Raw genomic sequence first — 25826 nt, forward strand, 5'->3', positions numbered from 1 at the left:
GCAATGATCTTTTTGAATGACATTCTATCATTAGTTATTATGATTGCTCTTAATTTAAGTATGTGGGTCTTTTAAGAACTTGTTGGGGTTGTTGGACATCTAGAGCCAAGCACATATGGAAGACATTAACTACCCAGACTTGCAGCACATCGCTGAAATGGAGGGATGAGGGGAGTAAAGCTTTCTTTTGTAAAACAGGGGGTAGTTTCTGAATAAAAGTATCATATTTGTAAAGAATTGAATAAGTATCTACTTGTAAATGGGTATTGTAAGGTTTTCAGACAGACTCATGCAGCCCTTTAGTTTGGGTTTGTGGACTGCACTCTGATGTCTCGACTGCCAAGCTAGACTATCTCAGAATTCTTTTCATTATCATAATACAATACAGACCTCCATTATAATTATAATGAGATAGAATTGCTTCAATAAAATTGTTTTGATAAAATTTATTTTCATCAACCTGTTAGAAACATTACATCACACAAATCTACTTTTACATTAATTTTTGTTTTGATTTCTTGCATGTACCTTATTTATAAGTGCAATAAAAATTCTTAGCATATTGATTGGAAATCTCTAACATTTGCTCAGTAAATGGAATGAAACAGAAACTCTATTTGGTAGTATTTGCTTGGTTTGACTATAATTCACTGCAGCTGTTATCATTTGTCAATAAAGCAACATGCTTTCCTAATCAAATTTCCAGCTGATGTAAATTCAAAAAAAGTGCACATCAACCTTCTTTTTAATAGCTCACTGGTTCCCAACATTAACATTATCATCAGGCCACTCCTTATTAGAATTAATGATGATTTTTACTGTTGTTTTTTTTTTGCTCATTACCTGAACCTGTGATAATTAGGAAGAAACATTAAACAGCAAAAAAGATCAACAAATAAGTTCCTATTGCTGAAATTCTTTTATAGGAGTTACTGCCCTTTACATGTTTTTAATTTTTTTTTTCCTCATTTTTGTGTATTTCTTGATAAATATAATAAATTAATGGAAATTTAGATAACAAATAAGATAAGCAAGACAAGATTTATAAATAAGTTAACATGGCCAATCGTCAGTTGTCTACTTGTAGGTGTTGGTGCCTTTAAAGGTCTATTTTCATACTATTTTTTGTGTGTTTTGAGCAAAAACTATAGAAGATAGGGAAACTGTAGACTGAAATAACCAACCATGGAAGACCCTAATGGGAAGACAGGGTCTTTAAACACCCCATAGCAGCAGTAGACAGAAAAAATTGTCAGCAAACAAGATGAACAAAAAAGATATTTTAGTCATGAATTATATTCTAGTCTGCACTATTGAAGTATCCATTGTCAAAGATGCACATTGTCCTTTGTGAGTGTCACATGCTCTTGAGAGACTCTAGGGTTTTGTTAAGAAGATTTTTTTTATCAGATTAGAAACATTGAGATATATTTTGTTTATGAAGTTTATGAGCCGTCTTTGTAAAATAAAATGATCACCCTGATATAAGATATGATTGTAAAAAAAATTAATCTAACACATGTTCTTGATAAAACATATGGTCTGATTCCCAGCTATTGTAAAGTTATGTGACTTCCTTGTAGTGTCAACTTAAAGGAATACCTAGTTAATCAATAACACATTTTTTATTAAAATTATGTAATAAAACTTTGTTTTTCTTTGATAATTTGCATGTGAATTGATAAAAAAATTATCTCTACTTTTGTAGTACTTCAAAGTACTACTACAAAAAGAATGGTATAGGTTTGTTTTCTATTCAATTTTTTCCCTTATACTCCCACAAACAGAATGGATGTAAACAACAATCTCTGTGTCCATGTGCAACAATCATAACAGTAATCAACTTCTGTTATATAAGGAAAGATAGTCTATGCTGTCGCTATGTGCTCAAACTTTGAATTTTTGTTTTATCCATGGAGCTTTTTTTTTTGTCAAGTCTTATAATAATTAGTGGTATACTTTGAACAACATTCCATTGTATTTATTTGAATACACAATAAAATGCATTTAAAATTATTGAGACAAAGTGCCTTCTTCGCATATTTATTTCAAATCAAGAATAAAGAAGCCAAAAATTTGGGGTTATCATTCTCAATTTTCTCTTTGCTTTTACTTTTATTTTATCACATCAGTACTTCAGCTAAATCACATTTTCTTATTAAATTAGATGACAATTTTATTTTAATTGTTAGATTGAAATCTGAAATCCAGAGGCAAAGGGGACTTAAAAGTTCTGATTAGCTGTAACATAAATATTTCATAGGCTGTAGCAGTTTATTTGAGTTTGAAAATTATGTGTAAATAATTTGTTTGGAAATAAAATAAAATCTGTCATTAAATCTATAGTACAAAACCTATACCATATTTAGGCTCAATGAAACAAACTTAATGAGGCAAACAAAACTTTTTCTTAACTTTTGTAATCAAAATCAGACAAATGTAACATTTTGGAAAATATTTAGGAAACCTGTTCTATGTAATTGATTTAATGTAAAACGGAAGTTGTAACATGCTGGTAATCGGTAATATATAATGTTTAATTAAGTAGAACGTTTAGTTTTTGTCATTGAAAATATTAATAAATATCATTCAGTCTTCAATCTTCAATCTTTCTGCAAGTTTTCTTGTGAATGGCTAGTCATAGAATGATCATGTAAACAAATACATAAAATGTATATCATCCATTTAACCAATATGTCTTTGCTTGAAATCTTATACAATGTATACCAGAAAGTACAACATATCTCTATACTAAAAGACTATAAGCTTTAAATAATTGAACATTGTTTCTCTATAGTAAACATTATTTTTTAATTTGTGTTCTCTTTTGTATTAATAGATTGTCTGATTTAAACAATTTTGTGTTATAATGAATTTCATAGAAACCAGTAGATATTTATACTGATACTTCAGTATTGTAGTCCTTCTTGTGCATTATAATTTGGTTAAACAATTTGGATTAACAATAATCTTCTTTGTATTATGTAGCATGATTTTCAAATTATCTTGTAGAAGTGATTTTTTTTCATCATCTGTAATTATTTGATAAAGATGAACAGAGGTGGATTGGGGTGGTGTATATGGTTATTGCATAAACTTTTTAGACATCCCACTCTTAACATTGCATTGTTGTCGGGACCTCTTTTTGTTCAAAATCCTTGATCTCCATCTTGACTTTGTTTTATGACTACCGGGTAAATAACTTTAAGAAAACTTTCTGATGTGGGGAATTTTGAACACCAACCTTTGTTTCATGTGCCTTATGGTATCTTTTACACTAAAGTCTGTAATTTAGGTTATTTTTTGTTTATCAATGATGTTTTATCAGTATATCCTATTTGTATTGTATAAAACTAAATTAAATCAGGTTGGGCCCCTTAAACTTTCATGAAAATACCAATAGTGCTTATCCTAATTTTCATCTTGTGGAAGGTTGGGCCCCTAGTTGGAAATGTTAGTCTTATTCCCTTAAAAACTGAGATCTAGAAAAGCATTGTAAGTTTATTGGTTAAAGTGCCAATTGCGATTTATCACTTAATTCTTTTGAGGGAATGACATCTTTTACTTGCAGAAGCATCCTCTTGTATGTGTGGATATCTTGAAATACCTTTTTTTATGTGCATTGAAAACAGAGAATGATGAAAATTTTCCTTCAGTAAAAAGACCTCCACAGTTTATATTTAAGAAATAAAAAATTACATCATCATTTAAATTATTACTCCAATTGACTAGAAGATACCTTAATTTAAACAATAAACAGATAGTATTTTTTTCTTCAAACGGCTTGCTACAATAATAATTCGCTGTGCAAGCTTCTGTAATTTTTTCCTGTGATTATACAGGGAAATAATCAGAATGTAATAAAGAAGAAAAAAAAATGCACATATTTTCAAATCCATCTTTTAATAATTTGAATTTTTTTGATAAACAGAGTTATTTAAATTTACTACCCTTCATAAATAATGAATAGACATTTCTAGAATTTCAATTTCTTCACATGTGACCACATTACTATTGATCAGTGATTTTGTATCCAATGAAAATGATGCATGATATATTTATTAAAATAAAAAGTTTATATTCCCATTGCTATTTTTGCAGACCACAGAGGTTTCATCAACCCCCAGAGATGTGATAGTACAACAGAATTCCATACAGTCGGAGAACAAAGTGAAGTGGAGTATTTCTTTGCTTCTGATGCTAGGTATGGATTATGACATATACCACACATCTATTACAATCATGCTACAAAAAAACTTAATTCAATGTAAAATATTTGAAACTGTTTGTGTTAAAAGTGCTTAGCATTGAAATACATATGAATCAACTATATAGTGGTTTAGCAAATGGTAAGCCTAGTACTCTGGGAATGACACAACTGATCAGTTTGAAGCATACTTTTTGCCTCTCTATCTGAATGGTTTTTAGCTAACCTATTTTAGTGAAAAATTTATAACCTTACTATAAAACTTATTGTGCGACCTGAGTCTTTTTTACTTTGGTGCTGTAGCAGTTCATACATAGATCATATTTCTGTGCAGTAGCTTAATTCTATTTGACTAGACATTCTGAAATTTTAAATTCCTTCTTTGACCGTTATACTGACCATACAAGTTTTCTATAATAACTTGGTTGAAGGTTCTTTGTAGAAATACTGAACTTAGTAGATCTCTTTTCATTTTAATGGCAGTAAATATTATTCTACTTTTTTGCTAAATCAGAACTAGTGATATTTTTTTATATTTGAAGATGTCTGTCTGTTCTTTATTTTATTTATATATCGGTTTAGTTAATGATTACATTGGTTAATTAAGGATTATGATTTGACTAAATAAACTATTTCTATTTTGTTTTTATAGTGCAATAATAGAACACACCAATCAAGTGATCTTCCTGGAGGATGATGACGTGGCAGCAATTAACAATGGAACTTTATCTATCCATCGAATCAAACGTACCCTTGATGAATCTACTGTTAGAGATGTCATCACACTTAAATTGGAATTACAAGAAATTATGAAAGGTAAATCTAGTCTCTGTCACACCTATTATTAAATAAAACCACATTGTAGTTCACTACTTAAAGTATATGTGTAGCACTTTAAGGTTTTTCACTTAGCATTGCTGTGATTTACAGCTGGTAATTTTTGGCTTTAAACATCTTCACTGTCCAAGGGTTATGATCCAGTCCCCTTCTCTCCATCCATGGCAGTTTCAGAATTTCAATTGGTTGCAGTTGTAACTGGCTGCATCCAATGAAAATTCACCTTTAAGAAAATACCACAGACAAAGTATCACATAGGGAATTAGAATGGATACAATATACCTGTTATAGCATTAAAGAATATAAAGAAAACTGTGTTGTATATAAGTACTTTAGGCTTATCAAATGATTTCAAAAGTTTCAAATTTATATCATGAGTTTCAATAAATTTTCACTGTTAACTCAGTTTATGTCGGAAAAGTTTATATACGGAATACAATTAAAAATGAAACAAAGTTATGTTGGAAATAAAAAGAAATAATTATTTTAGGGAGCTATGGAACTTTTATGGAAAAAGAGATTTTTGAGCAGCCTGAATCTGTGATCAATACAATGAGAGGGAGAGTTAACTTTGAGAAGAACCAAGTGATTCTTGGTGGAATAAAGGACTATATGAGTGAAATCAGAAGATGTAGACGCTTATTATTTATAGCCTGTGGGACAAGTTACCATAGTGCTGTGGCTGTAAGTTAGTAACAAACACATTTTGAAGTTGATTTAAGTGGCAGACTCATTTGTCCACTCAGGCATCTGGCAAGAGGAAGGATAGCGATGAATTTGATGTTACTCTGATAAATTATTATTTTTTTCAAAGACTAAGATTGTGTTCAGAATCCACACCAGTTTTTTTTGTATTCATATTACTGAATATGGTTTGCTTTATTCTAAATGACTAACTGATCAAATGATTGAAATGAAAATACAAACAAAAGTGCATATTAGAACGTTGGTTTTCCCGTCTGAATGGTTTTACACTAGTAATTTTGGGGCCCTTTATAGTTTGTTGTTCGGTGTGAGCCAAGGCTCCGTGTTGAAGGCCGTACTTTAACCTATAATGGTTTACTTTTTAAATTGTTATTTGTATGGAGAGTTGTCTCATTGGGACTCACACCACATCTTCCTATATCTATATTATAATTTTCCTGTTTTTAATTGTTATTCAGACCCGACAGTTATTGGAAGAGTTAACAGAATTACCTGTGATGGTAGAATTAGCCAGTGATTTCCTGGATAGACAAACACCTGTGTTTAGAGATGATGTATGCTTCTTTATCAGCCAATCAGGTAAGGTTAAAAAAGTATATTGTAAGGTATATCTTTTTGTTATGTGTATCACTATCAGCCCATAAGGCAATATTTTAGTATTTCATCAACAGAAATGTTTTGCCTTTTTGTGCATAGTTATCACCAAGTCAAATTCAAACTGACACTTAAAAGATTACTGTTATAACAGCAATACAATGATATCCCCTTATGCTAAAATTCTATACTCAGACCATCAGTTTATAGAATGCACATCTATAACTATAATAGATTTTTATTCTGAGAAACGATGTTCAATTGTATATCTATATTAACAGGAGAAACAGCTGACACATTGATGGCTCTGAGATACTGTAAACAGAGAGGTGCCCTGATTGTGGGTATTACTAACACTGTAGGCAGTACAATCAGTAGAGATTCACATTGTGGTGTACATATAAATGCGGGGCCTGAGATAGGTGTTGCAAGTACAAAGGTAAATTATGATGTCTTCTTACTAAATATTTTCTTTTGGTAAAAAGTTTTCTATTAGCAGACTGTTTTTGCAGCTGAACTACAGACTCCTGACTTGGGACAGGCCCATACAGAATGTGGCAGGGTTAAACATGTTAGCGGGTCTCTTACTATTCACATACCTTGTTCAGTGGTGCAACTGCACATTACAAGAACAAGCTATACAAATAAATAAACAAAAAACAAATTTGATACACAGCAATAAATGACCACTGAATTATCAAGACCCAGATTTCCATGTTAACTTAATTTTCATAATAAAATTAAAATGGTTGTAGTTGTAGTTCTATTATTATTGTGTTATATCATATGAAAATGAATTTGGAATTAATTTCTTTTATATTGTATTTAGGTTGATATCTTTTGTATCTTGATCTGCATATTCAAAATTGACTTGTGAGACTTGAACTGTAATGCCTGTAATTAGTTATTTTCTTTATTTGTAGGCCTATACTAGTCAATTTATTTCACTTGTCATGTTTGGTTTAGTTATGTGTGAGGATAGAATCTCTATGCAAGAAAGACGAACAGAAATTATACAGGGGCTGAAAAAACTACCAGGTTTGTAGTTTTATAATTCAAAAGTACCATACATTAAAATAAGGAGATGTGACAGTGGTATGATTGCCAATGAGGCAACTATCCACTTACGTTCAGATTAAGTGGATGTAAGTAATCATAGGCAACCATACAGCCTTCGACAATGAGAAAAACCCATACCCTATAGTCCACAGGAAAAATTTGAAACATTCAGTTGAGAAAACTAATGGGATAATTTATGAAATAATTTATGAAAAACAAATATGACAGACGCAAACCAATGACAATCAGGTTATTATATAAGCAAAAATACAAAAATACAATATTATTACATACTGTCAAGTTTTAGATCACAATCTCCATTTTCACTGACACGGGTAGAATGAGATATTAACTTACCATGCAAAGAATAAACCTTTAAAAAAATTAAATGCAATAGTACTTATTTTTTTTCTAGTTATATAGAAATATATTTTATTAAATATGGAATCACATTTCTACTGTCACTGTCACTCTCTATGAAACATATAAAATATCTACTTTCAGAAATGATTAACGACGTTCTCCAGATGAATGAAAAAGTAAACGACTTAGCCAAAGAATTATATAAACAGAAGAGTTTGTTAGTGATGGGCAGAGGTTATAACTTTGCTACATGTTTAGAAGGTGCCTTAGTAAGTATCACATCTGCTGTTGTGTAATGAATACAAATTAAGAAGGTACCAGTGAGTACCAAATTTTCAGTAGCCATGTAATATATAAACATATTTTCTGCACATAGATTTTATTGAAAGATACATATAAAAAGATACTGTGTGATTATTTTGTAGTTTTTTTAAGGAACAAGGATCTATATTTGAATAAACAATCAATCCAAAGCTTTATTTGAAGTCTGATGGCTTGTCACAAAACAATAACATAAGCTCTTTGAGATGATATAACCAACAAATATAAACACATATACGCAATAAACTTGCACAATACTGATATTACAGAAAAGACGTAAAACATAATTCATGCACATTCAAACAAACCAACATTAATATATGATCTGCCTTTCAAGCTTTATATTATTTTGTGTTTCTTCCAGAAAATTAAAGAGTTGACATACATGCATTCCGAGGGAATATTAGCAGGAGAATTAAAACATGGACCATTAGCTTTAGTAGACAAAGCTATGCCTGTTCTTATGGTTATAACCAGGGACAAAGTATACCAGGTTTGTTAACATTTACTGTTGTAGTAAGGATATGGAAAAGAATGAATACATGTAGTTATTCATCACACAAATTCTAGGCTGTGGATTCATTTATTTTCGAGGGTACCAATTTTCGTGGATTTGTTGAAAATCTAATTTCAAGGTTTAACTGTTACTACGAAATACATGAAAATTGTTAATCAACGAATAATAATGAATCCACAGTATGTTCGCAAAAACTTACAACAAAATGGTACAGTGATTTTTTTACTGTTCTTCATCTTGATGCTGCAGTTTGGCCTTTAAAGATAAACAAAATCTCTAACCTCACTTCACATTCCTCCTTGATTAAAGAATACTTTAAGAAAAAGTATTATTTCACAGTTGTTATATAAGAAACCTTGTCCCAAATGATTGCTTGCGGTGGTCTTGAAAGGAAAACTTTTGATCCACTTTTTCATCATAGTGTATTGTCTCTGATTCAATGATTTACATTTTTACTTTTTCAGAAATGTGTAAACGCTCTACAGCAAGTGAAATCCAGACATGTAAGTTCATTATTTAGAACAAAAATAGGATTTTATTATAGAAAATTTAGACAAAACAAGAAATTTGGTTAAAGCATAACAAAAGATTATTAGAAAAATTATGATTTAAAACAACAGAAATAAAAGATTGCTATAAATTGAATTTTATATGATTATGAATATTCTTTATTATTTGGATTGAAATGAAGAACCAATGGAACAATAAATTGTCTAGAGTAAGGGAAAAATTTGAAATACAACTCGCAATTTAAAATTATATGATTTTGAAGATAGGAGAAATTTTTTAAAAATATTAATCATGTAAAAACATTTTTGATAGAAATATTCTGTTCGACACATATGGCAATTGAAAAATAATGAAGTTATGTTTGTTTGTATGATGCAATAAGTTACATTTAGTAAACATATAACATTGTTAGAGCACTGTTATTATACCCAGTTTTCCTTCACTTTCCTTAAGCCAATAACAGCATGTTGACTGCCTGCAAATTATTAATTGGCTTTCATTGACAAATTTGGATGCATTTTATTGGGTGCAATATAAATATATTTTTGGCTTTTTTTTATGTAGAAAAAGGTTATATTCTATTTTTCCTGTGGATAAATATTTCTCAGACAGAAATACCTCAAAGTTATTATTATGTTTTAATATATAAGTAATTTTCAACAGTAGAAGAAATGATTATCCTGACTTCACACAACAAATTTTTTATTACTTTGATTTTATATCAACCTAGTAAAGAGATGGAGATGGCAAAATTTTATTTTAATTTTATTCTTAAAACTAATTAAATCAGTGCAAATGACACTTTTTCTATAAAAAGTTGCTTTTTAGCAGCTAAAAATGTCAATGTTCAATCATTATAGAAGCAAGAAAAAAGATTGTCTCCAAATTTTATTTCTTTTCACCTGTAGAAATTGTTTGCAAGTTTTGATGATGTTATTTACCGAATGCAAATCCCAATTGCTGTTTGGAAAGTCCTTTTTCCATAAATTTTTACTTTGTTATAGAATTTCATTACAAATTTGTTCAGAAATTGTCAATGAATTTATCAGTTATTGCAGTCCTACAATGATAATAAGGGTAAAAATTTCTTACTTTTGCACATGAAGATTAAATTTTATGAATGAAAGGAGTTCTTCAAATGAAGTCAAGCTTGAAGATAGGTTAATCATCTCTGTTTGAAAATTGCTTTCTTTTCTTTGTCTGTACAATGTTGCCTTGTGTAAGACTTAATTGTCACAGAGTTGAGAGTTACTGATTAGGGAAAATAAAGAAAAGCCCTTTGATAAACCAAAATTTTAAAATGTTAAGTCCATAATTTATATTTTAGATGAAACTCATCATGAATGATTAAGCCATCATTATTTTTTCTTTGCATGATTATATATACATGTATTACCAATACAATATTTGAGTTTTTGCTGAATATTTAAAAATTTGTATGCACATGTTTTGTTTATTTCTTTGCAAACTTGAATGATCAACGGATAGCTTTCATAAAACATAATTCATTATATAGCTTTGAACTTTGTGTTAACCTTTATGTTAACCTTGACCTTTCACATTGTAGGGTGAACCAATCCTCATTCTTAACAAGGATGATGTTGAAACACAAGCAATGGGCAAATCTTATATATCGGTACCACATACGATCGATTGTCTGCAGGGTATCCTCTGTGTAATTCCTATGCAGTTATTATCATTACATATGGCTCAGTTAAAAAATCTAGATGTAAGAATTTATGTTCTTCATACAGAACTAATATGTCTGTGCATGCTTAGCTTCCTCTATAATCATCACTTTCAGGTACAATGTACTTAGTATTACATAATAAGGATGCTGATAGACTTCATTATAGTATTGTCTCTCTCAAGGAAAGGAGAATAACAAAATATTCATTTCTCAATTTCATTTCAGTCGATCAGGCCAAATAATGTAAAAAGAAGTAAAAAAGAGGGTGTATTTGAAGAAATTAAATCATTTCGATTTTACTAAAAAAAATTAGGTAAAATGCAATTTTTATATCAGGGAGTCTGCCAGCATCTTTTATGTGAGTCCGAACTTGGCTTTCTATTATAGCACCCTGATTAGGCTAGATTGTATTGTATATTTTAGGGTCGTCCCATTTTACTATGTTCTAAGGGTGATGAGGAGACCATGCAGCAAGCTTATCGCTATATTGAAGTTCCCAACGCTGTGGACTGTCTCCAAGGGTTATTAACTGTCGTCCCACTACAGCTTTTATCTTTCCATATAGCTGTATTAAAGGGAAATAACGTAAGGATTACTCTCTATTGTAGTACAAAAGTATGATCATGCAAATGTAGGGTAAATGTTTAACATGAAAGCTGTTTTGGATAAATAAAAAAAAAAGTTTGATAATGAGCAAATTTGTTCATTTCTATCAGAATAATTTGGAAAAATTCAAATGTTTGAATTTACAAAGTGTGAAAATGAGCAAATTTATTCATTTCATTTTTTATCACAATAATTTGGAAAGTTAAGATTAAAAATTTGATTTAACATTAAATCTGTGATGGAAAAAGTATCTAACATTTGCATGATTTTACTCATGCTTGGATAGGAAAAGGTAGGTTTATTGTTTAACACTGATGGAAGCAGTAATTGGTATTCATTATTATTCCTGGAATACCAATTTTTGGTGGATTTTGTTTGTTTGTACTGTACTCCTGTCGCATAGTGTTGTCATTTAAGCAGTATTTTTTAACATTGCCATATAAGTGTGGGTGATTGGCTACGCTACCAATAAAACCAAGTTCATCCCACCATTTTTCTTAAAAATGTCCTGTACCAAGTTTGGAATATGGCAGTTTTTATCAAATAGTCTGTTTGTATGTATGTTGGTGTATGGTTTAGTTGCAGTTCGGTGTTTCTTTTGTCCCATTGTTTTCCTCTTATAGTTGATGTGTTTCACTCTTCGTTTAAGTTTTTAACCCAGATTTGTTTTCTCTAAATTGATTTATGACTTGAACAGCGTTATACTACTGTTGACATTATTCATGGCTAAAAGTAAATCACAAATTTAAATGTTCAATGCAATAAAGTACAAATTTTTCTTAAGGCATGTAGCTCCAGGTTCTATAACATTCTCACACTCTATAAAATATGATAAAAGCGTAAACAAAATAAATAAGAGAAGATGGCTACAACTTGGTGCTCTCAGAATAATAATAAAAAATTGGTCTGCACACCTGTTTTCTTGTTACATATCAAAAAAGATGAATTTTAAAACTAAATAATCAGACTTACCTCCCCTTGTAAATCAAAGTTTCAAAACACAATTCAAATCCAAATATTTCAGAATTAAAAAATTAAAATGACATTCGATAAAATTATAGGTGTCTGCCATATATGAATTACAATTTCTGCCCTGTAGCGGAGGGGCATTAAGTTTTACCCTTGTACATATAAAAAAGAAGATGTGGTATGATTGCCAATGAGACAACTATCCACAAAAGACCAAAATGACACAGACATTAACAACTATAGGTCACCCTACGGCCTTCAACAATGAGCAAAGCCCATACCGCATAGTCAGCTTTAATAGGCCCCGATAAAACAATGTAAAACAATTCTAACGAGAAAACTAACGACCTTATTTATGTAAAAAAATGAACGAAAAACAAATATGTAACACATAAACAAACGACAACCACTGAATTACAGGCTTCTGACTTGGGACAGGCACATACATAAATAATGTGGCGGGGTTAAACATGTTAGCGGGATCTCAACCCTCCCCCTAACCTGGGACAGTGGTATAACAGTAAAACATAAGAACGAACTATAAAAATCAGTTGAAAAAGGCTTAACTCATCAGATGGACAAAAATACAAGTGGACGTGGCGGGGTACTTATATATCCCGACACAAAAAGACACAATGAACAGATCTGAGAGTACTCACAGTTATCTGACAGCTAGTTCAAAGCCACTAACAACTAATAAAAAAATCATGCATCTAAGACTAAGCTACGTCCATCTGTATGTCCAAAAATTGGTTTCAATTCTCTTACTTTAGTTTGCCTCAACTAAATGTTATAAAACTTACAATCAAAGCTTATTACCACAAAACACAGATCAAGTTGGAATTTTGGTGGTGTCACTTTTACCATTCTAGAGTTTCCATTCTATTTAGTTTGGCTTATACATAATGGTAATTACTGAAAAAACACAGATCAAGTACGAATTCTGGTGGCTTCATTTTTACTGTTCTAGAGATTTGCCTCATTATAAATGGAAAAAAAAGATGAATTTTTGCTTCTGTTCTCTAACTTGTGTTTGCCTCAACTTAATGTTATGAAACATATACACAATGCTTATTATCACAAAGCTCGGATCAAGTACAAATGTAGGTAGAATCACTTTTAAAGTTCTTGAGTTATGTCTGTTTATACCATAATGTGCAAGGTGTCTCCATTTATCTAAGTTTATGAAGGGGTTGCACACTCACAAACATATTTAACCAAGCCACATTCTTTATTAACCTGTCTTAAGCCAGGAGCCTGCAGTCCATTGTTTGTTTCTTGATGGGGTCTGACATAGGTGTTTTAGTTTGATTTCATTAGCTTAACTCACTTTATGGTTTTAGTTTTGCTCATTTTGTTGAAACTTTTTTTCATTTAACCATTTAAAATGAATCCCCATCTTGCCTTAGTTATGTTTCACCTGGAATATACACAATGATTAAATTGGAAAACACTGAGGATTAGGTGGGTATTTAAATTATAATTAGCTTGTAAACATATTTCTGCGGTACTTTCATATGCTTATTATCAAAACTTTGTAAAACAAATACCAGATGAAAAGCTAAGATTGGAAGGTAAAAAGGTAGATTTGAACGGTACATATTCTCTGTGGCTGAAGAGTTATTCCCCTTTTCTGAAAGTAAGTAAGTTTTGCATTAATTATGCTAGAGTACACATCCTTTTAGTAATTCATACACGTAAGTATATTATAAGCAAATGAAAGTTGTGTTTCTCTGAGGAAATAAAAACAAAATTGTGAACTAATCTTTTTTAAAATCAACATATAACTAAAAAAGAAATACGCGAAAACCTCCTAACTTTATAGCGGTTCTAAAAAAATTTTAATCCATCTTTAGGATAATGTTTATTCTGCATGAGAAGGAAAATACTTTTAGCAGTTTGGTGAAGGTTTAGAAAATGAAACACTATCATCAGTATTAATAAGAGCATGGAGGTGGCGATGTAACAGAAATTTAAAGCGTTAAAAAAAAAAGTTCTAATCAAATCAAAATCCGATCAGGGATTTGAAAATAAATATGCAATGAACTGCAATAAGAAAATATTGATTCACTTTATTGATCAACAAAGACATTTAATCTGTCCAATCATCATTTCCCAGAAATCAATTCCCTTTTTAAAAGCAAGTACAATTTGCTTTTTAATATTTCTTGTGTTACATTAAGTAGTGAATGTATGTGTTCTAATAATTGCTGTAAGCATTAATAAATCATATTTACTAATCATTTTATTCAAAATCATTAGCTGCACTGTAAAGATAATACACATTTATTTGGATTTTATATATTATATTTGTGCTGATAAATAATAGAAGTCAAATTGCTGTCAAAATGTTTAATTATTTTTATAAAAGGATAATTTAAAATGGGACTTACTTTATTCAAGTTTTTTAATTAAAGAAAACTGTAAATATGATATTTTTGTTAAGAATAAAAGGAGGTGGGTGGTATACTACAACGAGACAGCATCCCAGCAATATAAAAAAAAACATCTAGAGGTCAATCATTTAGATCTGAAATGATATTATGATTTTAAACTATATTATTGTGATTAAAGGGAGACTTTAATTTTTTGTATTGGTTAACTGAAAGATTAATAAAGTCATTGCAAAAAATATAAGAATTTATGCTTAAAACTGCAAGAAATGAAAGAAATTATACTTAAAACTGGTTGACTTAGTACAATTTTACTCTTGTTAGGTCGATTGTCCTCGTAATTTAGCAAAGAGCGTAACAGTGGAATGAATATCTCAAGGTTACAGGTAGGTCAAATCCTGTAGTATAGTTACCTTGGTGATGCTTTGTTGTGATTTACATTCTGATCTATCTCATCTCTTCTTTCTTACATATGCAAGGAATATTAGTTATATTATTCAGTTTTAATATCTCTTTTTAAGTATTTTGCTTATTATTTTTTTTAAATGATGAAAGATGGGTTCTTTTAACAAACTTCATACTTTATGAAATTGACATTAAGCTTAATTTGTGAATAATGTCGAAATTTAAAACCGTCTTTTTGAATAAAGATTATACATCTATGCAGAAATATTACTGGGTATAACGTGACGGTACCCAAATTGCACCTATTTTGACAGTTTTTTCAACTAAGTTTTTTTATGATCAAGACAAACATTTCCATTTTGTGTTTATTTTGTAGCCGTATCCTTCTTTATTATAAAGGTACACCAATTTGATTTTCAATCCATAAGGAATCATAGAAAAATTGGTCTGAACTTACCTCCAAACCATCCCAGATTCTGTAATGAGGAGTACCCAAATTGCATCCATGCTTAAATTCGCATCGTCAAAAGTCGAATAACAGAGCTTTTGTTTATTTTTTTCAAATATTTTGAACAATTGGATATTTGTCCATGCTTACTCTTCATTTTTTAAGAAATGGATACTTGAAACGTATTGTATTTGTTAATTTTAAAAAGATGACGTTTTGATGACGTCGCATGGCGACGTTTCAGTACATTTTGCTTTTTCAGTAAACACTTCATCTGTTGATAAATATTGTGAACGTTTTGTGTATATCTAAATATTTTTACCTATGTTGAAAGACGTGCATAGTATCAAATCATAAAAATACCATTTTTTTAGTCTCTAGGAAATCTTGTTAGAATTTCGCTGCTATTTTTGATAAATAGGTGCAATTTGGGTACTCGGTGCAATTTGGGTACCGTTACGTTATACTTTTATGAAATTATCAATTCAAAATCTTAGGAACTCTTAATTATCCTGTGAAAATTTTATTGTATTTGGCAATTTTTTCCACCTGAAATTATACAAAAGCTAGATAAGCTAAACATTTTGTTACTTGGGAACTGAATATAAAATCGGTGAAACATATTGGAATGCCATCAAAATCTAGTACATCACATGCATTTAATTGTTACCGAAAAAAACACAATTACATATACAGTAAACAAATACCAGTAATCAATTTGACATTTCAAATGTATTAGAAATCTATTTTTGAAAATCTTGAGTCTCCTTTAATATATATGTTGTGTAAAAGATGTAAGTCTGTACAAGTTATAATTTGTACAGGGTATTTGTACAAGTTTTTTGACACATAGCTTCTTGCACCAGGTGATACAAGTTTATCTTCTAAAATGTATCAGTTTAATGTCTTAAATACAATTGTATATACTTTAACCAAACATTTAGTGCTATTGTTTTTGTCCTGAAACTGGAAACGAGGATACCTAAATGGTTTAAATTCTAATTTAATTTTTTTCTTTATAACAAAATCATATCCATAAAAAGTTGTTTTGTGTTCTTATAATTTTTTTGTATCAATGCTCAGTTTTAGACTATCATGAAGTATTGCAAATATGACAGAAATATGCGAAACAAAAGACTGTGTGCTTGCCTCATTCTTTTGTGTTAAGCGATTCATAATACACTGATAACTTGTACAAACAAATATTACAACTTGTACACAACATATATATATGTTTATAAAATCAAATTACCATTCTCAACAGTAATATAATTGTGAAACTGCATGTAATACTTTATTTAAAGCTACTTTATTATATTCTGTTAATTGTTTTTTTCTTATATTAAAAACCAATTACATGCATGTGTTCTTAGATAGATAAATGTGTAAATGAATGGATATACTTATATAAACATTTAGTGTAGGGCATGCTGTTTTGATATATTATATGTATGTATCAGGCAAAACTTCTACTTTAAGAAGGAGTAAATTATCTCCTAATTTATATTTCAAATCTATTCACTTCTTTTTTTGGCTTTGGTTTGATTTAAAGCTTGACACATCTTTCTTATGTTGAAGGTCGAATGTTTACCCCTGTATCTCTCTGCCCTTGTGTTTTTGGGGTGTTTTCTCATTAAAGTATACCTCACATCTCCTTTTATTCAAACAACTCACTGAGGTGACAGTTTTAACACCATTAAGGGCAAGTGTCCTTTTTTTATTTCAGCTCATATCAAGCACTTTGCTCTCATTTTTAAAAATTATATTCTCAGTAGAAAGCAACACATACCCATACATATATTTTATTAATTTTTCATCATTGCCAATCATACCACAATTTTCTATTTAATGCCCTCTCCATAGCAGAGGGGGCATAAAGGCTTACTATTGACCGTCTGTCCGTCTGTAAGTACATACTTCTGTATACATACAACTCCCAAAATTTATTTTCATTCTCTAACTTAAGTTTGCCTCAACCAAATGTTATGAAATTGATACACAATGCTTCTTACCGCAAAACACAGATAAGTTATATTTTGGGTGGGTCACTTTAAAAGTTCTCTTGTTATGTCCCTTTATATAACAGGTGGGACATCATCTGTGTCCTATGGGCACATTCTCTATTTATTATATTTATCACCTTTTTAACTATGTGGTATTTAATTTATTATATTAATTATACTGAATTTTCTGTAATTCTCTTTTAAATTTTAAATTGATTAAAAAACAGTCAATAATAATAATCCTTATGTAACAAAGCACACAAATGGTCTAGGGCCTCCATAAAAGTTAATAGAATATAAGCTGTGAGATAAAGTACAATGTCCCACTCCTTTAAATCAATTAAAATCTGACATCTTAACCTAATGTATAATAATCTCTTTATTTCCTATTGTTTTGGACTTTGCAGACAATGTTTTCTCATCAGAGTAACAATCTGCTCATTACCACCTCTCATCTATGTACTATTTATATATTGATGATTGTTCAAATTGCAAACAGGTTCAATTTCCAACAGAAAGCCTCCATCTAAAAAACCAACAGCCCTTTGCACAAGTTCATAGATTTACATCAGAGGAGATTACAGCAATATACTACCAGCTACAATTTGGATATATATTTTCTCATTTAGTACTACATGCATATGACTATCCAATTTATTAGAATAATTATTTTTTACTTGTGGGAAAGATAGTACATGTAACTGCTAGTGTAGAACTTCATCAGTAATAAAAATAATGAAAATTACTTCATGAGGTTTTAAATTCAATTTTTATTAGATGAAACCTTTAAATTTTGAGTTTAAGCTAAAAGAAAGATTTTAAAATTCTTTATAAGCTTTAGTGTGGCTTTTATTATTGTGTCAGATTATCTGATAGGGTGCTGGTTGTTTAAACTGTTTACTAGTTTGCAATGGTTTGTACTAGTAGTTGCTAAATACAAGTTTCAGTGTTGTCCTTGTTTTTTTTGGCAAACATTCTTTTGAAATTCTGTCCATATTTTTACCACATTTGACGGCAGATACTTTGGTTTCCTGAGAAATAAAAATGTCATAAAGCACCATTAAATTTACTTTCAACTTACAAAGTTGATTTTACTATGATCTTATTCTCCCTGCTTTGTTTTTGTTTTTAATCCTGCTATTTTATATTACAGGTAGACTCTCCTAGGAGTTTATTGAAGATCCATTCCACTGTATGCAGTTAATGGACTACTACTTAAAACATATGTGGGACATGTGTTATTGGATGTTATAAGTGGACTAATTATTAGTACTTGTCAATCATTAGACTTGATTATTTTATAGAAGTATTTTGTGGGAGACATGCTATAATAAATATTATATAAATTTTGTTGACTCTCTTTATCTTGAACATATATCTGAAGTGCCATATGAAGTGTTTATTAATTACCATAAATTTGTATTAAGAGTTGAATGAGATGTGTATATCTGTACTTGCATGCAAAAAAAAATCAGTTACATAGAAAAATTTAAAAGATTTAATATTAAAATTTCTAGAACCTTTTTGACAGAGCATTCCTGTTATTTTAGATTAACAAAATTGCCAAATGTGTCAACTATATGTAAATCCTATGAGCCCAAATAGAGCTTTTGTTTTGTAGGTCCCATGTTTTTAAGTCAGGCTTTTTAATATGAGCATTCTTTATAAGGGTTGATCAAAGGGATGCTTCAGAAACTGGGAATTCGATGTTTTTAATTTTCATTTCAATTTACAGGATCTATAAAGGATGATAATTGAGTATTTTTTAACAGATATTAATTCCATTTCATTTTATAATATATGTTGGTTAATATTGATTATTGGAACTTGGCATACCTTGATAAACAAGGCACTGATTCAAATGATTTTAGTTTAATTGAGTAATAAAAGTTCAATTTAATGAGAGTCTAGAAATAACAGTACACAGTATTTATGTATAGTATTTAATGTTATAATTATTTTAGTAACTATATTGAATAGTACTGCCCTGTAATGTGCTGGATGCATTAAAGATATCAAACAAGTTTTTAGAACCAGGCATATTAAGAAAACATGCTTTGTTGTAATTGTAGAAGAGTTTATTAGTCAAGCATAAAGTATGCTTTAGAGAGGGAAACTGTTTATAGATTCACGAGGATGACTACATGTTTTCTAATTTTTTGACTGGATATATTTTCGGTAATCAAAATTAATTTGTTAATTTCAATTAGTACCTTTTTTAAGTTGCAAATTTCAGTTAGTACCTTTATAAGGTTGCATAATTTAGTTAAAGTAATTTTTATGTGTTACATTTCAGTTACCACCTTATTTTGTTACACACAAATAATATAAAAATCTTTGATATTGAACCATGCAAATCGATCAACTTCAATAAAAGGAATTCTGGTTACAACATGTGCATTGATTGTTAATGTAAATATGTATTAATTGTTGTATTAATTTCAAATGTAAAGGCAGCTTCCTTTTTACATTTTGATTTATGTTTCTTTATATTTATACAATACATCAAATAAGTGGTTGTCTTTCCATGTTTACTCACAATTTCCATGAGTTGTTATGAATATTCACTTCAAAAAGTATTTTATTCATGAACTTTACCTTTATAACTTATCTTTTGACACCAAGATCTAGTCTTGAATTAAATTTTCTGGTCAACATTAGTCAAGATTTTCAGATGTCCTATTTAGACTTTCTTACCCTCAGTTTTATTAAAATTTTTGGAGAAAAGTCATTCAGCTTTGCATTCAGGCTTATGTAAATTGCAACATGGGAAACATTTTTAAGCCATGCTCAATACTAAAAGAAAACAAAAGGATTGACAGACTTAAAAGAGACCAGGGATGAAATAAATACCTAAACCAAGGTTTTCAAAATGTTGTATTTGTTGCAGACACTATTCTAATTGTAAGGGAAGCCATTTTGTTATGTTACTTTGATTTAAAGTATTGTTTTTCTACAACCTATATTTTGTTTGTTAAGTTTTATCATGGGACATAACTTTTTTTGTTGTTATGCAGTATTAATGACATTCTTGCTGTCCCTCATCGACAGTGGAAGACAATTTGATTTTGTTATTTTATACATATTTATAGATTTAACATTGAAGATGAATTTCATTATCTATTACCAGCCAATTTTTGGTATACAATTTTAAAAAGTATAAATGTATTTAACAGATCTTTTATTTGATAAATTTTGGACAAACTGCTCATACAAGATTGAATACTGTCAAGTTATTTAAGAAAGATTGAAATGAGAATTGTTTCCACTTCACATCTGAATAAAGAAATGGTCCTCAAAAGATCACCAGTTTCCAACATTCACATGCTCATTAAATTATGTTTAAACCATTACACATTGTAATCTTGGTTAATGATATTGTTGCTTTACTTTTGAATATATATATGTAATAAAAGGTATACATTATTTCAATATACATGTTTTGAAAGTCTCAAATTATTTTATAACTGTTTAATGTTTAACATACTGTTTTGGATTATACATAGAACTAATACATATATAAACTATATAATTGTTTAGTTTGTCATATTGCAAACTTAAAGAATGATTATCATTGAAACTGAAAAATATTTTTATTATTATATAATAATATAGGTATTATTTTGGCAACATTAATAAATATTATCTTCAAATTTTTTATTATTATGAAATGTTTATTGAATACAGTCTAAAATGATTATTAAAATGGAAAGAATCTCATATAATGATTGAATCTCCTATTTTGAAAATTACATCTTACAAATATAGACTTTATTGTTCATAATGAAGACAAAAAAAAGATCAGAAGAACATAATCATTTTTGAGCATTTTTAATGTGGCAAATTTTTAGTTCTTTCGACAATCATGTTTGAATTTCATAGTTATTTACCTTTAAATTCAGTAAATTAAAATCAGATGGTCAGGTGTCATACCTCTGAATTTAATCTTGCTCAAACCATACATCCTTTCAAAGAGTTTTTGTGTTTTTAAACAAATTGTTTCTTAAACCATACCAGTTTTTATAATGATCAATATTTGTGGCGAGATGGCAATCAGATTCCCAAATATATATCTAGGCATTGAAATATTGTTCTGAAAATAAAAATCATTTTTGCATACTTGTATTTTTTGAGGACCACCAGTATACTGAGGGAATAAATTATATAGAAAAGTTTTTAGTTGTTGCTTTTTAAAAGATATTTGTAATTCGTGTGTATATAACCATCCATTGTTACCTGCCTGTTCATATATGTGTTGAGCTGTACTCCATGGGGCCTCCCATCTAACTGAACAACAGGGTCAGTTTTTGTTCTGCAACCTTTCATTGTCAATCCAGATAAAAGACTTGTGATGTAGGCTTCCCTTGCTACTTTTGTTCTTAAAGTTTGTCTGAGATATGTTGAGGCATTCCAATTAAACATCACTCAGTTCCAAATTTGTATTATTCGGAAAGTATGGTGACACTCTTTGGTTATCTTCTCTTTGGTCGGATGGTTGTCTCTGGAATTTTCCCCATTTCCATTCTCAATTTTATTTACGTCCTTAAATAGGAACAATTTCAACTTCACGACCCCAGTCCTCGTCTGAAGATTAATCAGTAATTTTCAAAGAACAGTCTATGTAAATGAGTCCCTTTGTTGTGAACGTTTCCACAAGGTATTTTATACAGAACATACTTAAATTGTACCTCACCTATTCAAGCCCCCTATATGAACCAGCGTCACAAGGAAGGAATGATATCATTTGTGTGGCAAATCATTTTGGCTCTGTGTTTATATATTTTCAATTTACCAGGGGTTTCTCATTCAGAGCCTGAAATATTGTGAAAAAGTTTTACCAAATTGTTAATACAGAATAATATGTCGTCTTTTAACGTTCGGCCTATGCAATATGGGACAAATTCAGATTACACGTGGTTCAACTTGTAATCTTCTGGAAATTAAGCAGCCAACACTCAATCAATCAACTTTTAATAATATGAATATATGACGTGATGTGTCGAACCGTAGACTAATGTAATAATATAACCAATATTATGAATTGTCAGTTCATGCAAATGGAGGCACTTCAGATATCTGTTCCGTTTCTCAGATGTTACAATCTAATCATCCTGGTTGGATAGTTCATACTATACAGGTTATTGTAAATTTGGGGACTATTTTGAACACATCTATCCCATCGAACTAGAGATAAAGGATACAACAGATACAGTTAAGTCGGCCTCATATCTTGACTTACATCTAGAAATTGACAATGAGGGTCGGTTGAAAACAAAACTTTACGACAAAAGAGATGATTTCAGCTGTCCAATTGTGAACTTTCCATTTATAAGTAGCAACATTCCAGCAGCACCTGCATACGGTGTATATATCTCCCAATTGATACGATATTCCCGTGCATTTCCTATCATGATTTTTTTGATAGAGGGCTGCTGCTCACAAGAAAGCTATTAAACCAAGAGGTCCAAATGGTGAAGTTGAAATCACCACTTTGTAAATTTTGCGGACGCCATCACGAGTTGGCTGACCGTTATGGAATAACCTTTTCACAAATGATATCGGATATGTTCCTTACGTCGTAACTACAATCCCCTTCCCTTTCATGAATGTGACCTACCGAATTAGACTTTTTACCGGATTTGTAATCACATAAGCAACACGACGGGTGCCACATGTGAAGCAGGATCTGCTTACCCTTCCGGAGCACCTGAGATCACCCTTAGTTTTTGGTGGGGTTCTTGTTGTTTATTCTTTAGTTTTCTATGTTGTGTCATGTGTACTATTGTTTGTTTTTTTCATTTTAGCCATGGCGTTGTCAGTTTATTTTCGATTTATGAGTTTGACTGTTCCTCTGGAATCTTTCGTCCCTCTTTTACTGTAGTTCTTTCGTTACAAAGATGCCATGGATTTATAAAGGCACAAAAGATAACAGTCTTATAATTTAGCAAAACAGGTCATTTTTTATAGTTGTTCTGCTTGTTCTGATGGTAATTTGTTTCACTGTTTGGAAGTGACTAGTGACGAAAAGTTATTATTTATAAATAGTATTGCCTTATTACTCTTTTCGTCCTAGTTGAACCACACGATGAAGAATCACTAATTTACCAAAACGACCGTTATGTATCACACAACAAGTTTTGAAATTAGGTTTAGCCTAGCCACATATGAAGAAGACAAAATGATCATTATCTTAATCCCGAAATTAATCCTTCCCCAAAACAAAACCCGTTTGAACATTTTAACATTATACTGACATTTATTCTACTATCTTTCTGAGAAAGAAGCAACAGCAGTGAAATATTGTTAATCCATTTTTGTTGTACAAATCAAAACTTAGGGTACCGTATGAACTTTAAACAGAGTGAGCATGATAAATATGTTCTGTTATGCAGACATTATCCGTAACCTTGTATTTGAATATTTAAAACCAGGAAATATGTATTTAGTGATTAATGACACAGACACGTTGTATCGGTAAACAAAAGTAAAATAACAAAACTATCGCACTTCAAGGAAAATTACACCGATTTCACTCGTTTTTCCTCATAATTCTGCTGAAGGAGATTTTGTCTTAGGAGCACATTAAATTAATTAAAAGTAAACTTGAATTAATTTCCATCAAATTGGTTTTTGTAAAACCGGAATTAACAAGACTCTCTGACAACTTTTTATTAGATATAGTCTGGGTCAATAACCTGTGGTCAGTTAACGACTTATCTGAACGTCTGTGTGCTGTAAAAAGAGGGACGAAAGATACCAGAGGGACAGTCAAACTCAAAAATCAAAAATAAACTGACAACGTCATGGTTAAAAATTAAAAATACAAACAGACAGACAATAGTACACATGACACAACATAGAAAACTAAAGAATAAGCAACACGAACCCCACCAAAAACTAGGGGCGATCTCAGCGAACATAGCTAGAGAACTCAGAATTGAATAGAGTGTAGAGTTCTCTTCTTTGCCACTTGAATAAAAACATAATTTATTTAACATAATTAGTATCATAAAGCTAAGATCGATTAACGGTTGCAGGCTTTTCAGTCTTTGTCTTAAAGTAAATCCCAAAGCAAATCATGTTTGCTTGGCAATGATTTTGATTGGATCAACAAGCTGTTTTAGGCAACTACCTTGTGGAAAACATACTGTTGTCAGGTCATTAAAGATTGCATATTTTGGCTTTAATATTAATTCACATATAGGGTCTTTGCATCGGAAATAAAAACCAGTTGTTGGCTTGATACGGGTCATGTTCTTCTCATATATTTTATGATGGCATAATACTTAACCCTTAACGAGGGATTGTACTTGATATTCATATGAAGAAGACATAATCTTTCAATCAGTTTAATTGAGGTTTGGTATGTCAGTAACTGCTTGTAGTCCTTTGTTAATCATTGTCATATTGCGTAGTTTCTTTTGTTACCTGTTCTAAAATCGGACTCGGACTTCTTTTTAACGGACTTTACTGTGCATATTGTTGTGTGATCTAAAAAACATGTTTAACACTGCCACATTTTTGGGCCTGTCCCAAGTCAGAAGCCTCTGGCCTTCGGTTAGTCTTGTATGATTTCAAATTTTAGTTTCTAGTGTATTTTTCGGAGTTTAGTATGACGTCCATTATCACTGAACTAGCATACATTTCGTTTAGGGACCAGCTGAAGCACGCCTCCGGATGCGGGAGTTTCTCTCTGCATTTAGGACCCGTTGGTGGCCTTCGGCTGTTACCTGCTCTTTTGTCGAGTTGTTGTCTCTTTGACATATTCCCCATTTCCATTCTCAATTTTATATCTCCTTTTGATCGATACAATATGTCGGTGTCTCAACTTCTTAGTGAATTGTTTTCGTCGTCTTAAGAACAGTTGTGAAATCTGTATTTTTACCAATAATGACTTTTCTACTGCGAATTCGCATAGCAGAAAGTAAAATAACAAAAATACCGAACTCCAAGGAAAATTCAGAACAAAAAGTCCGTTATCAAATGACAATAACAAAAGCTCCAATGCATCAAACGAATGGAAAATAACTGTCATATTATTGACAACTTAGTACAGCCATTTCCTGGTTCCTGGTGTACAAAATGGTGGATGAGACCTGGTTTTATAGCAAGCTTTACCTCCCTCTCTTATGACAATCGCATATAAAGTTTCAATACATCGACAATAACGTGTGAAGAAAACAAATGGACATAAAAGGT

At 30.5% G+C, this 25826-nt stretch overlaps 1 protein-coding gene across 31 annotated transcripts in view; it reads left to right on the plus strand.

The window, feature by feature from the left end:
• The window catches only part of LOC139489498 (glutamine--fructose-6-phosphate aminotransferase [isomerizing] 2-like), a 41999-nt gene extending 20200 nt beyond the window's left edge, over window positions 1–21799 (plus strand). For 8 of the 31 annotated variants that reach the window (XM_071275954.1, XM_071275969.1, XM_071275962.1 and 5 more), the window contains 12 exons: window positions 4102–4204; window positions 4860–5023; window positions 5535–5728; window positions 6208–6328; window positions 6625–6782; window positions 7267–7381; window positions 7907–8034; window positions 8451–8579; window positions 9068–9106; window positions 10681–10842; window positions 15096–15157; window positions 18781–21799. In XM_071275954.1, coding sequence (XP_071132055.1) covers window positions 4102–4204; window positions 4860–5023; window positions 5535–5728; window positions 6208–6328; window positions 6625–6782; window positions 7267–7381; window positions 7907–8034; window positions 8451–8579; window positions 9068–9106; window positions 10681–10842; window positions 15096–15140 — 1358 coding nt within the window. In that variant the 3' untranslated portion in view covers window positions 15141–15157; window positions 18781–21799. Of the gene's footprint in view, window positions 1–4101; window positions 4205–4859; window positions 5024–5534; window positions 5729–6207; window positions 6329–6624; window positions 6783–7266; window positions 7382–7906; window positions 8035–8450; window positions 8580–9067; window positions 9107–10680; window positions 12534–13102; window positions 13711–15095; window positions 15158–18780 lie in introns of those variants that run through there. The other 23 variants (XM_071275950.1, XM_071275965.1, XM_071275960.1 and 20 more) reach the window with 5 other exon arrangements.
• The last annotated feature ends 4027 nt before the right edge of the window (window positions 21800–25826 follow it).

The sequence above is a fragment of the Mytilus edulis genome, chromosome 9, assembly GCF_963676685.1.
Source record: "Mytilus edulis chromosome 9, xbMytEdul2.2, whole genome shotgun sequence".
NCBI classification, from domain to species: domain Eukaryota; kingdom Metazoa; phylum Mollusca; class Bivalvia; order Mytilida; family Mytilidae; genus Mytilus; species Mytilus edulis.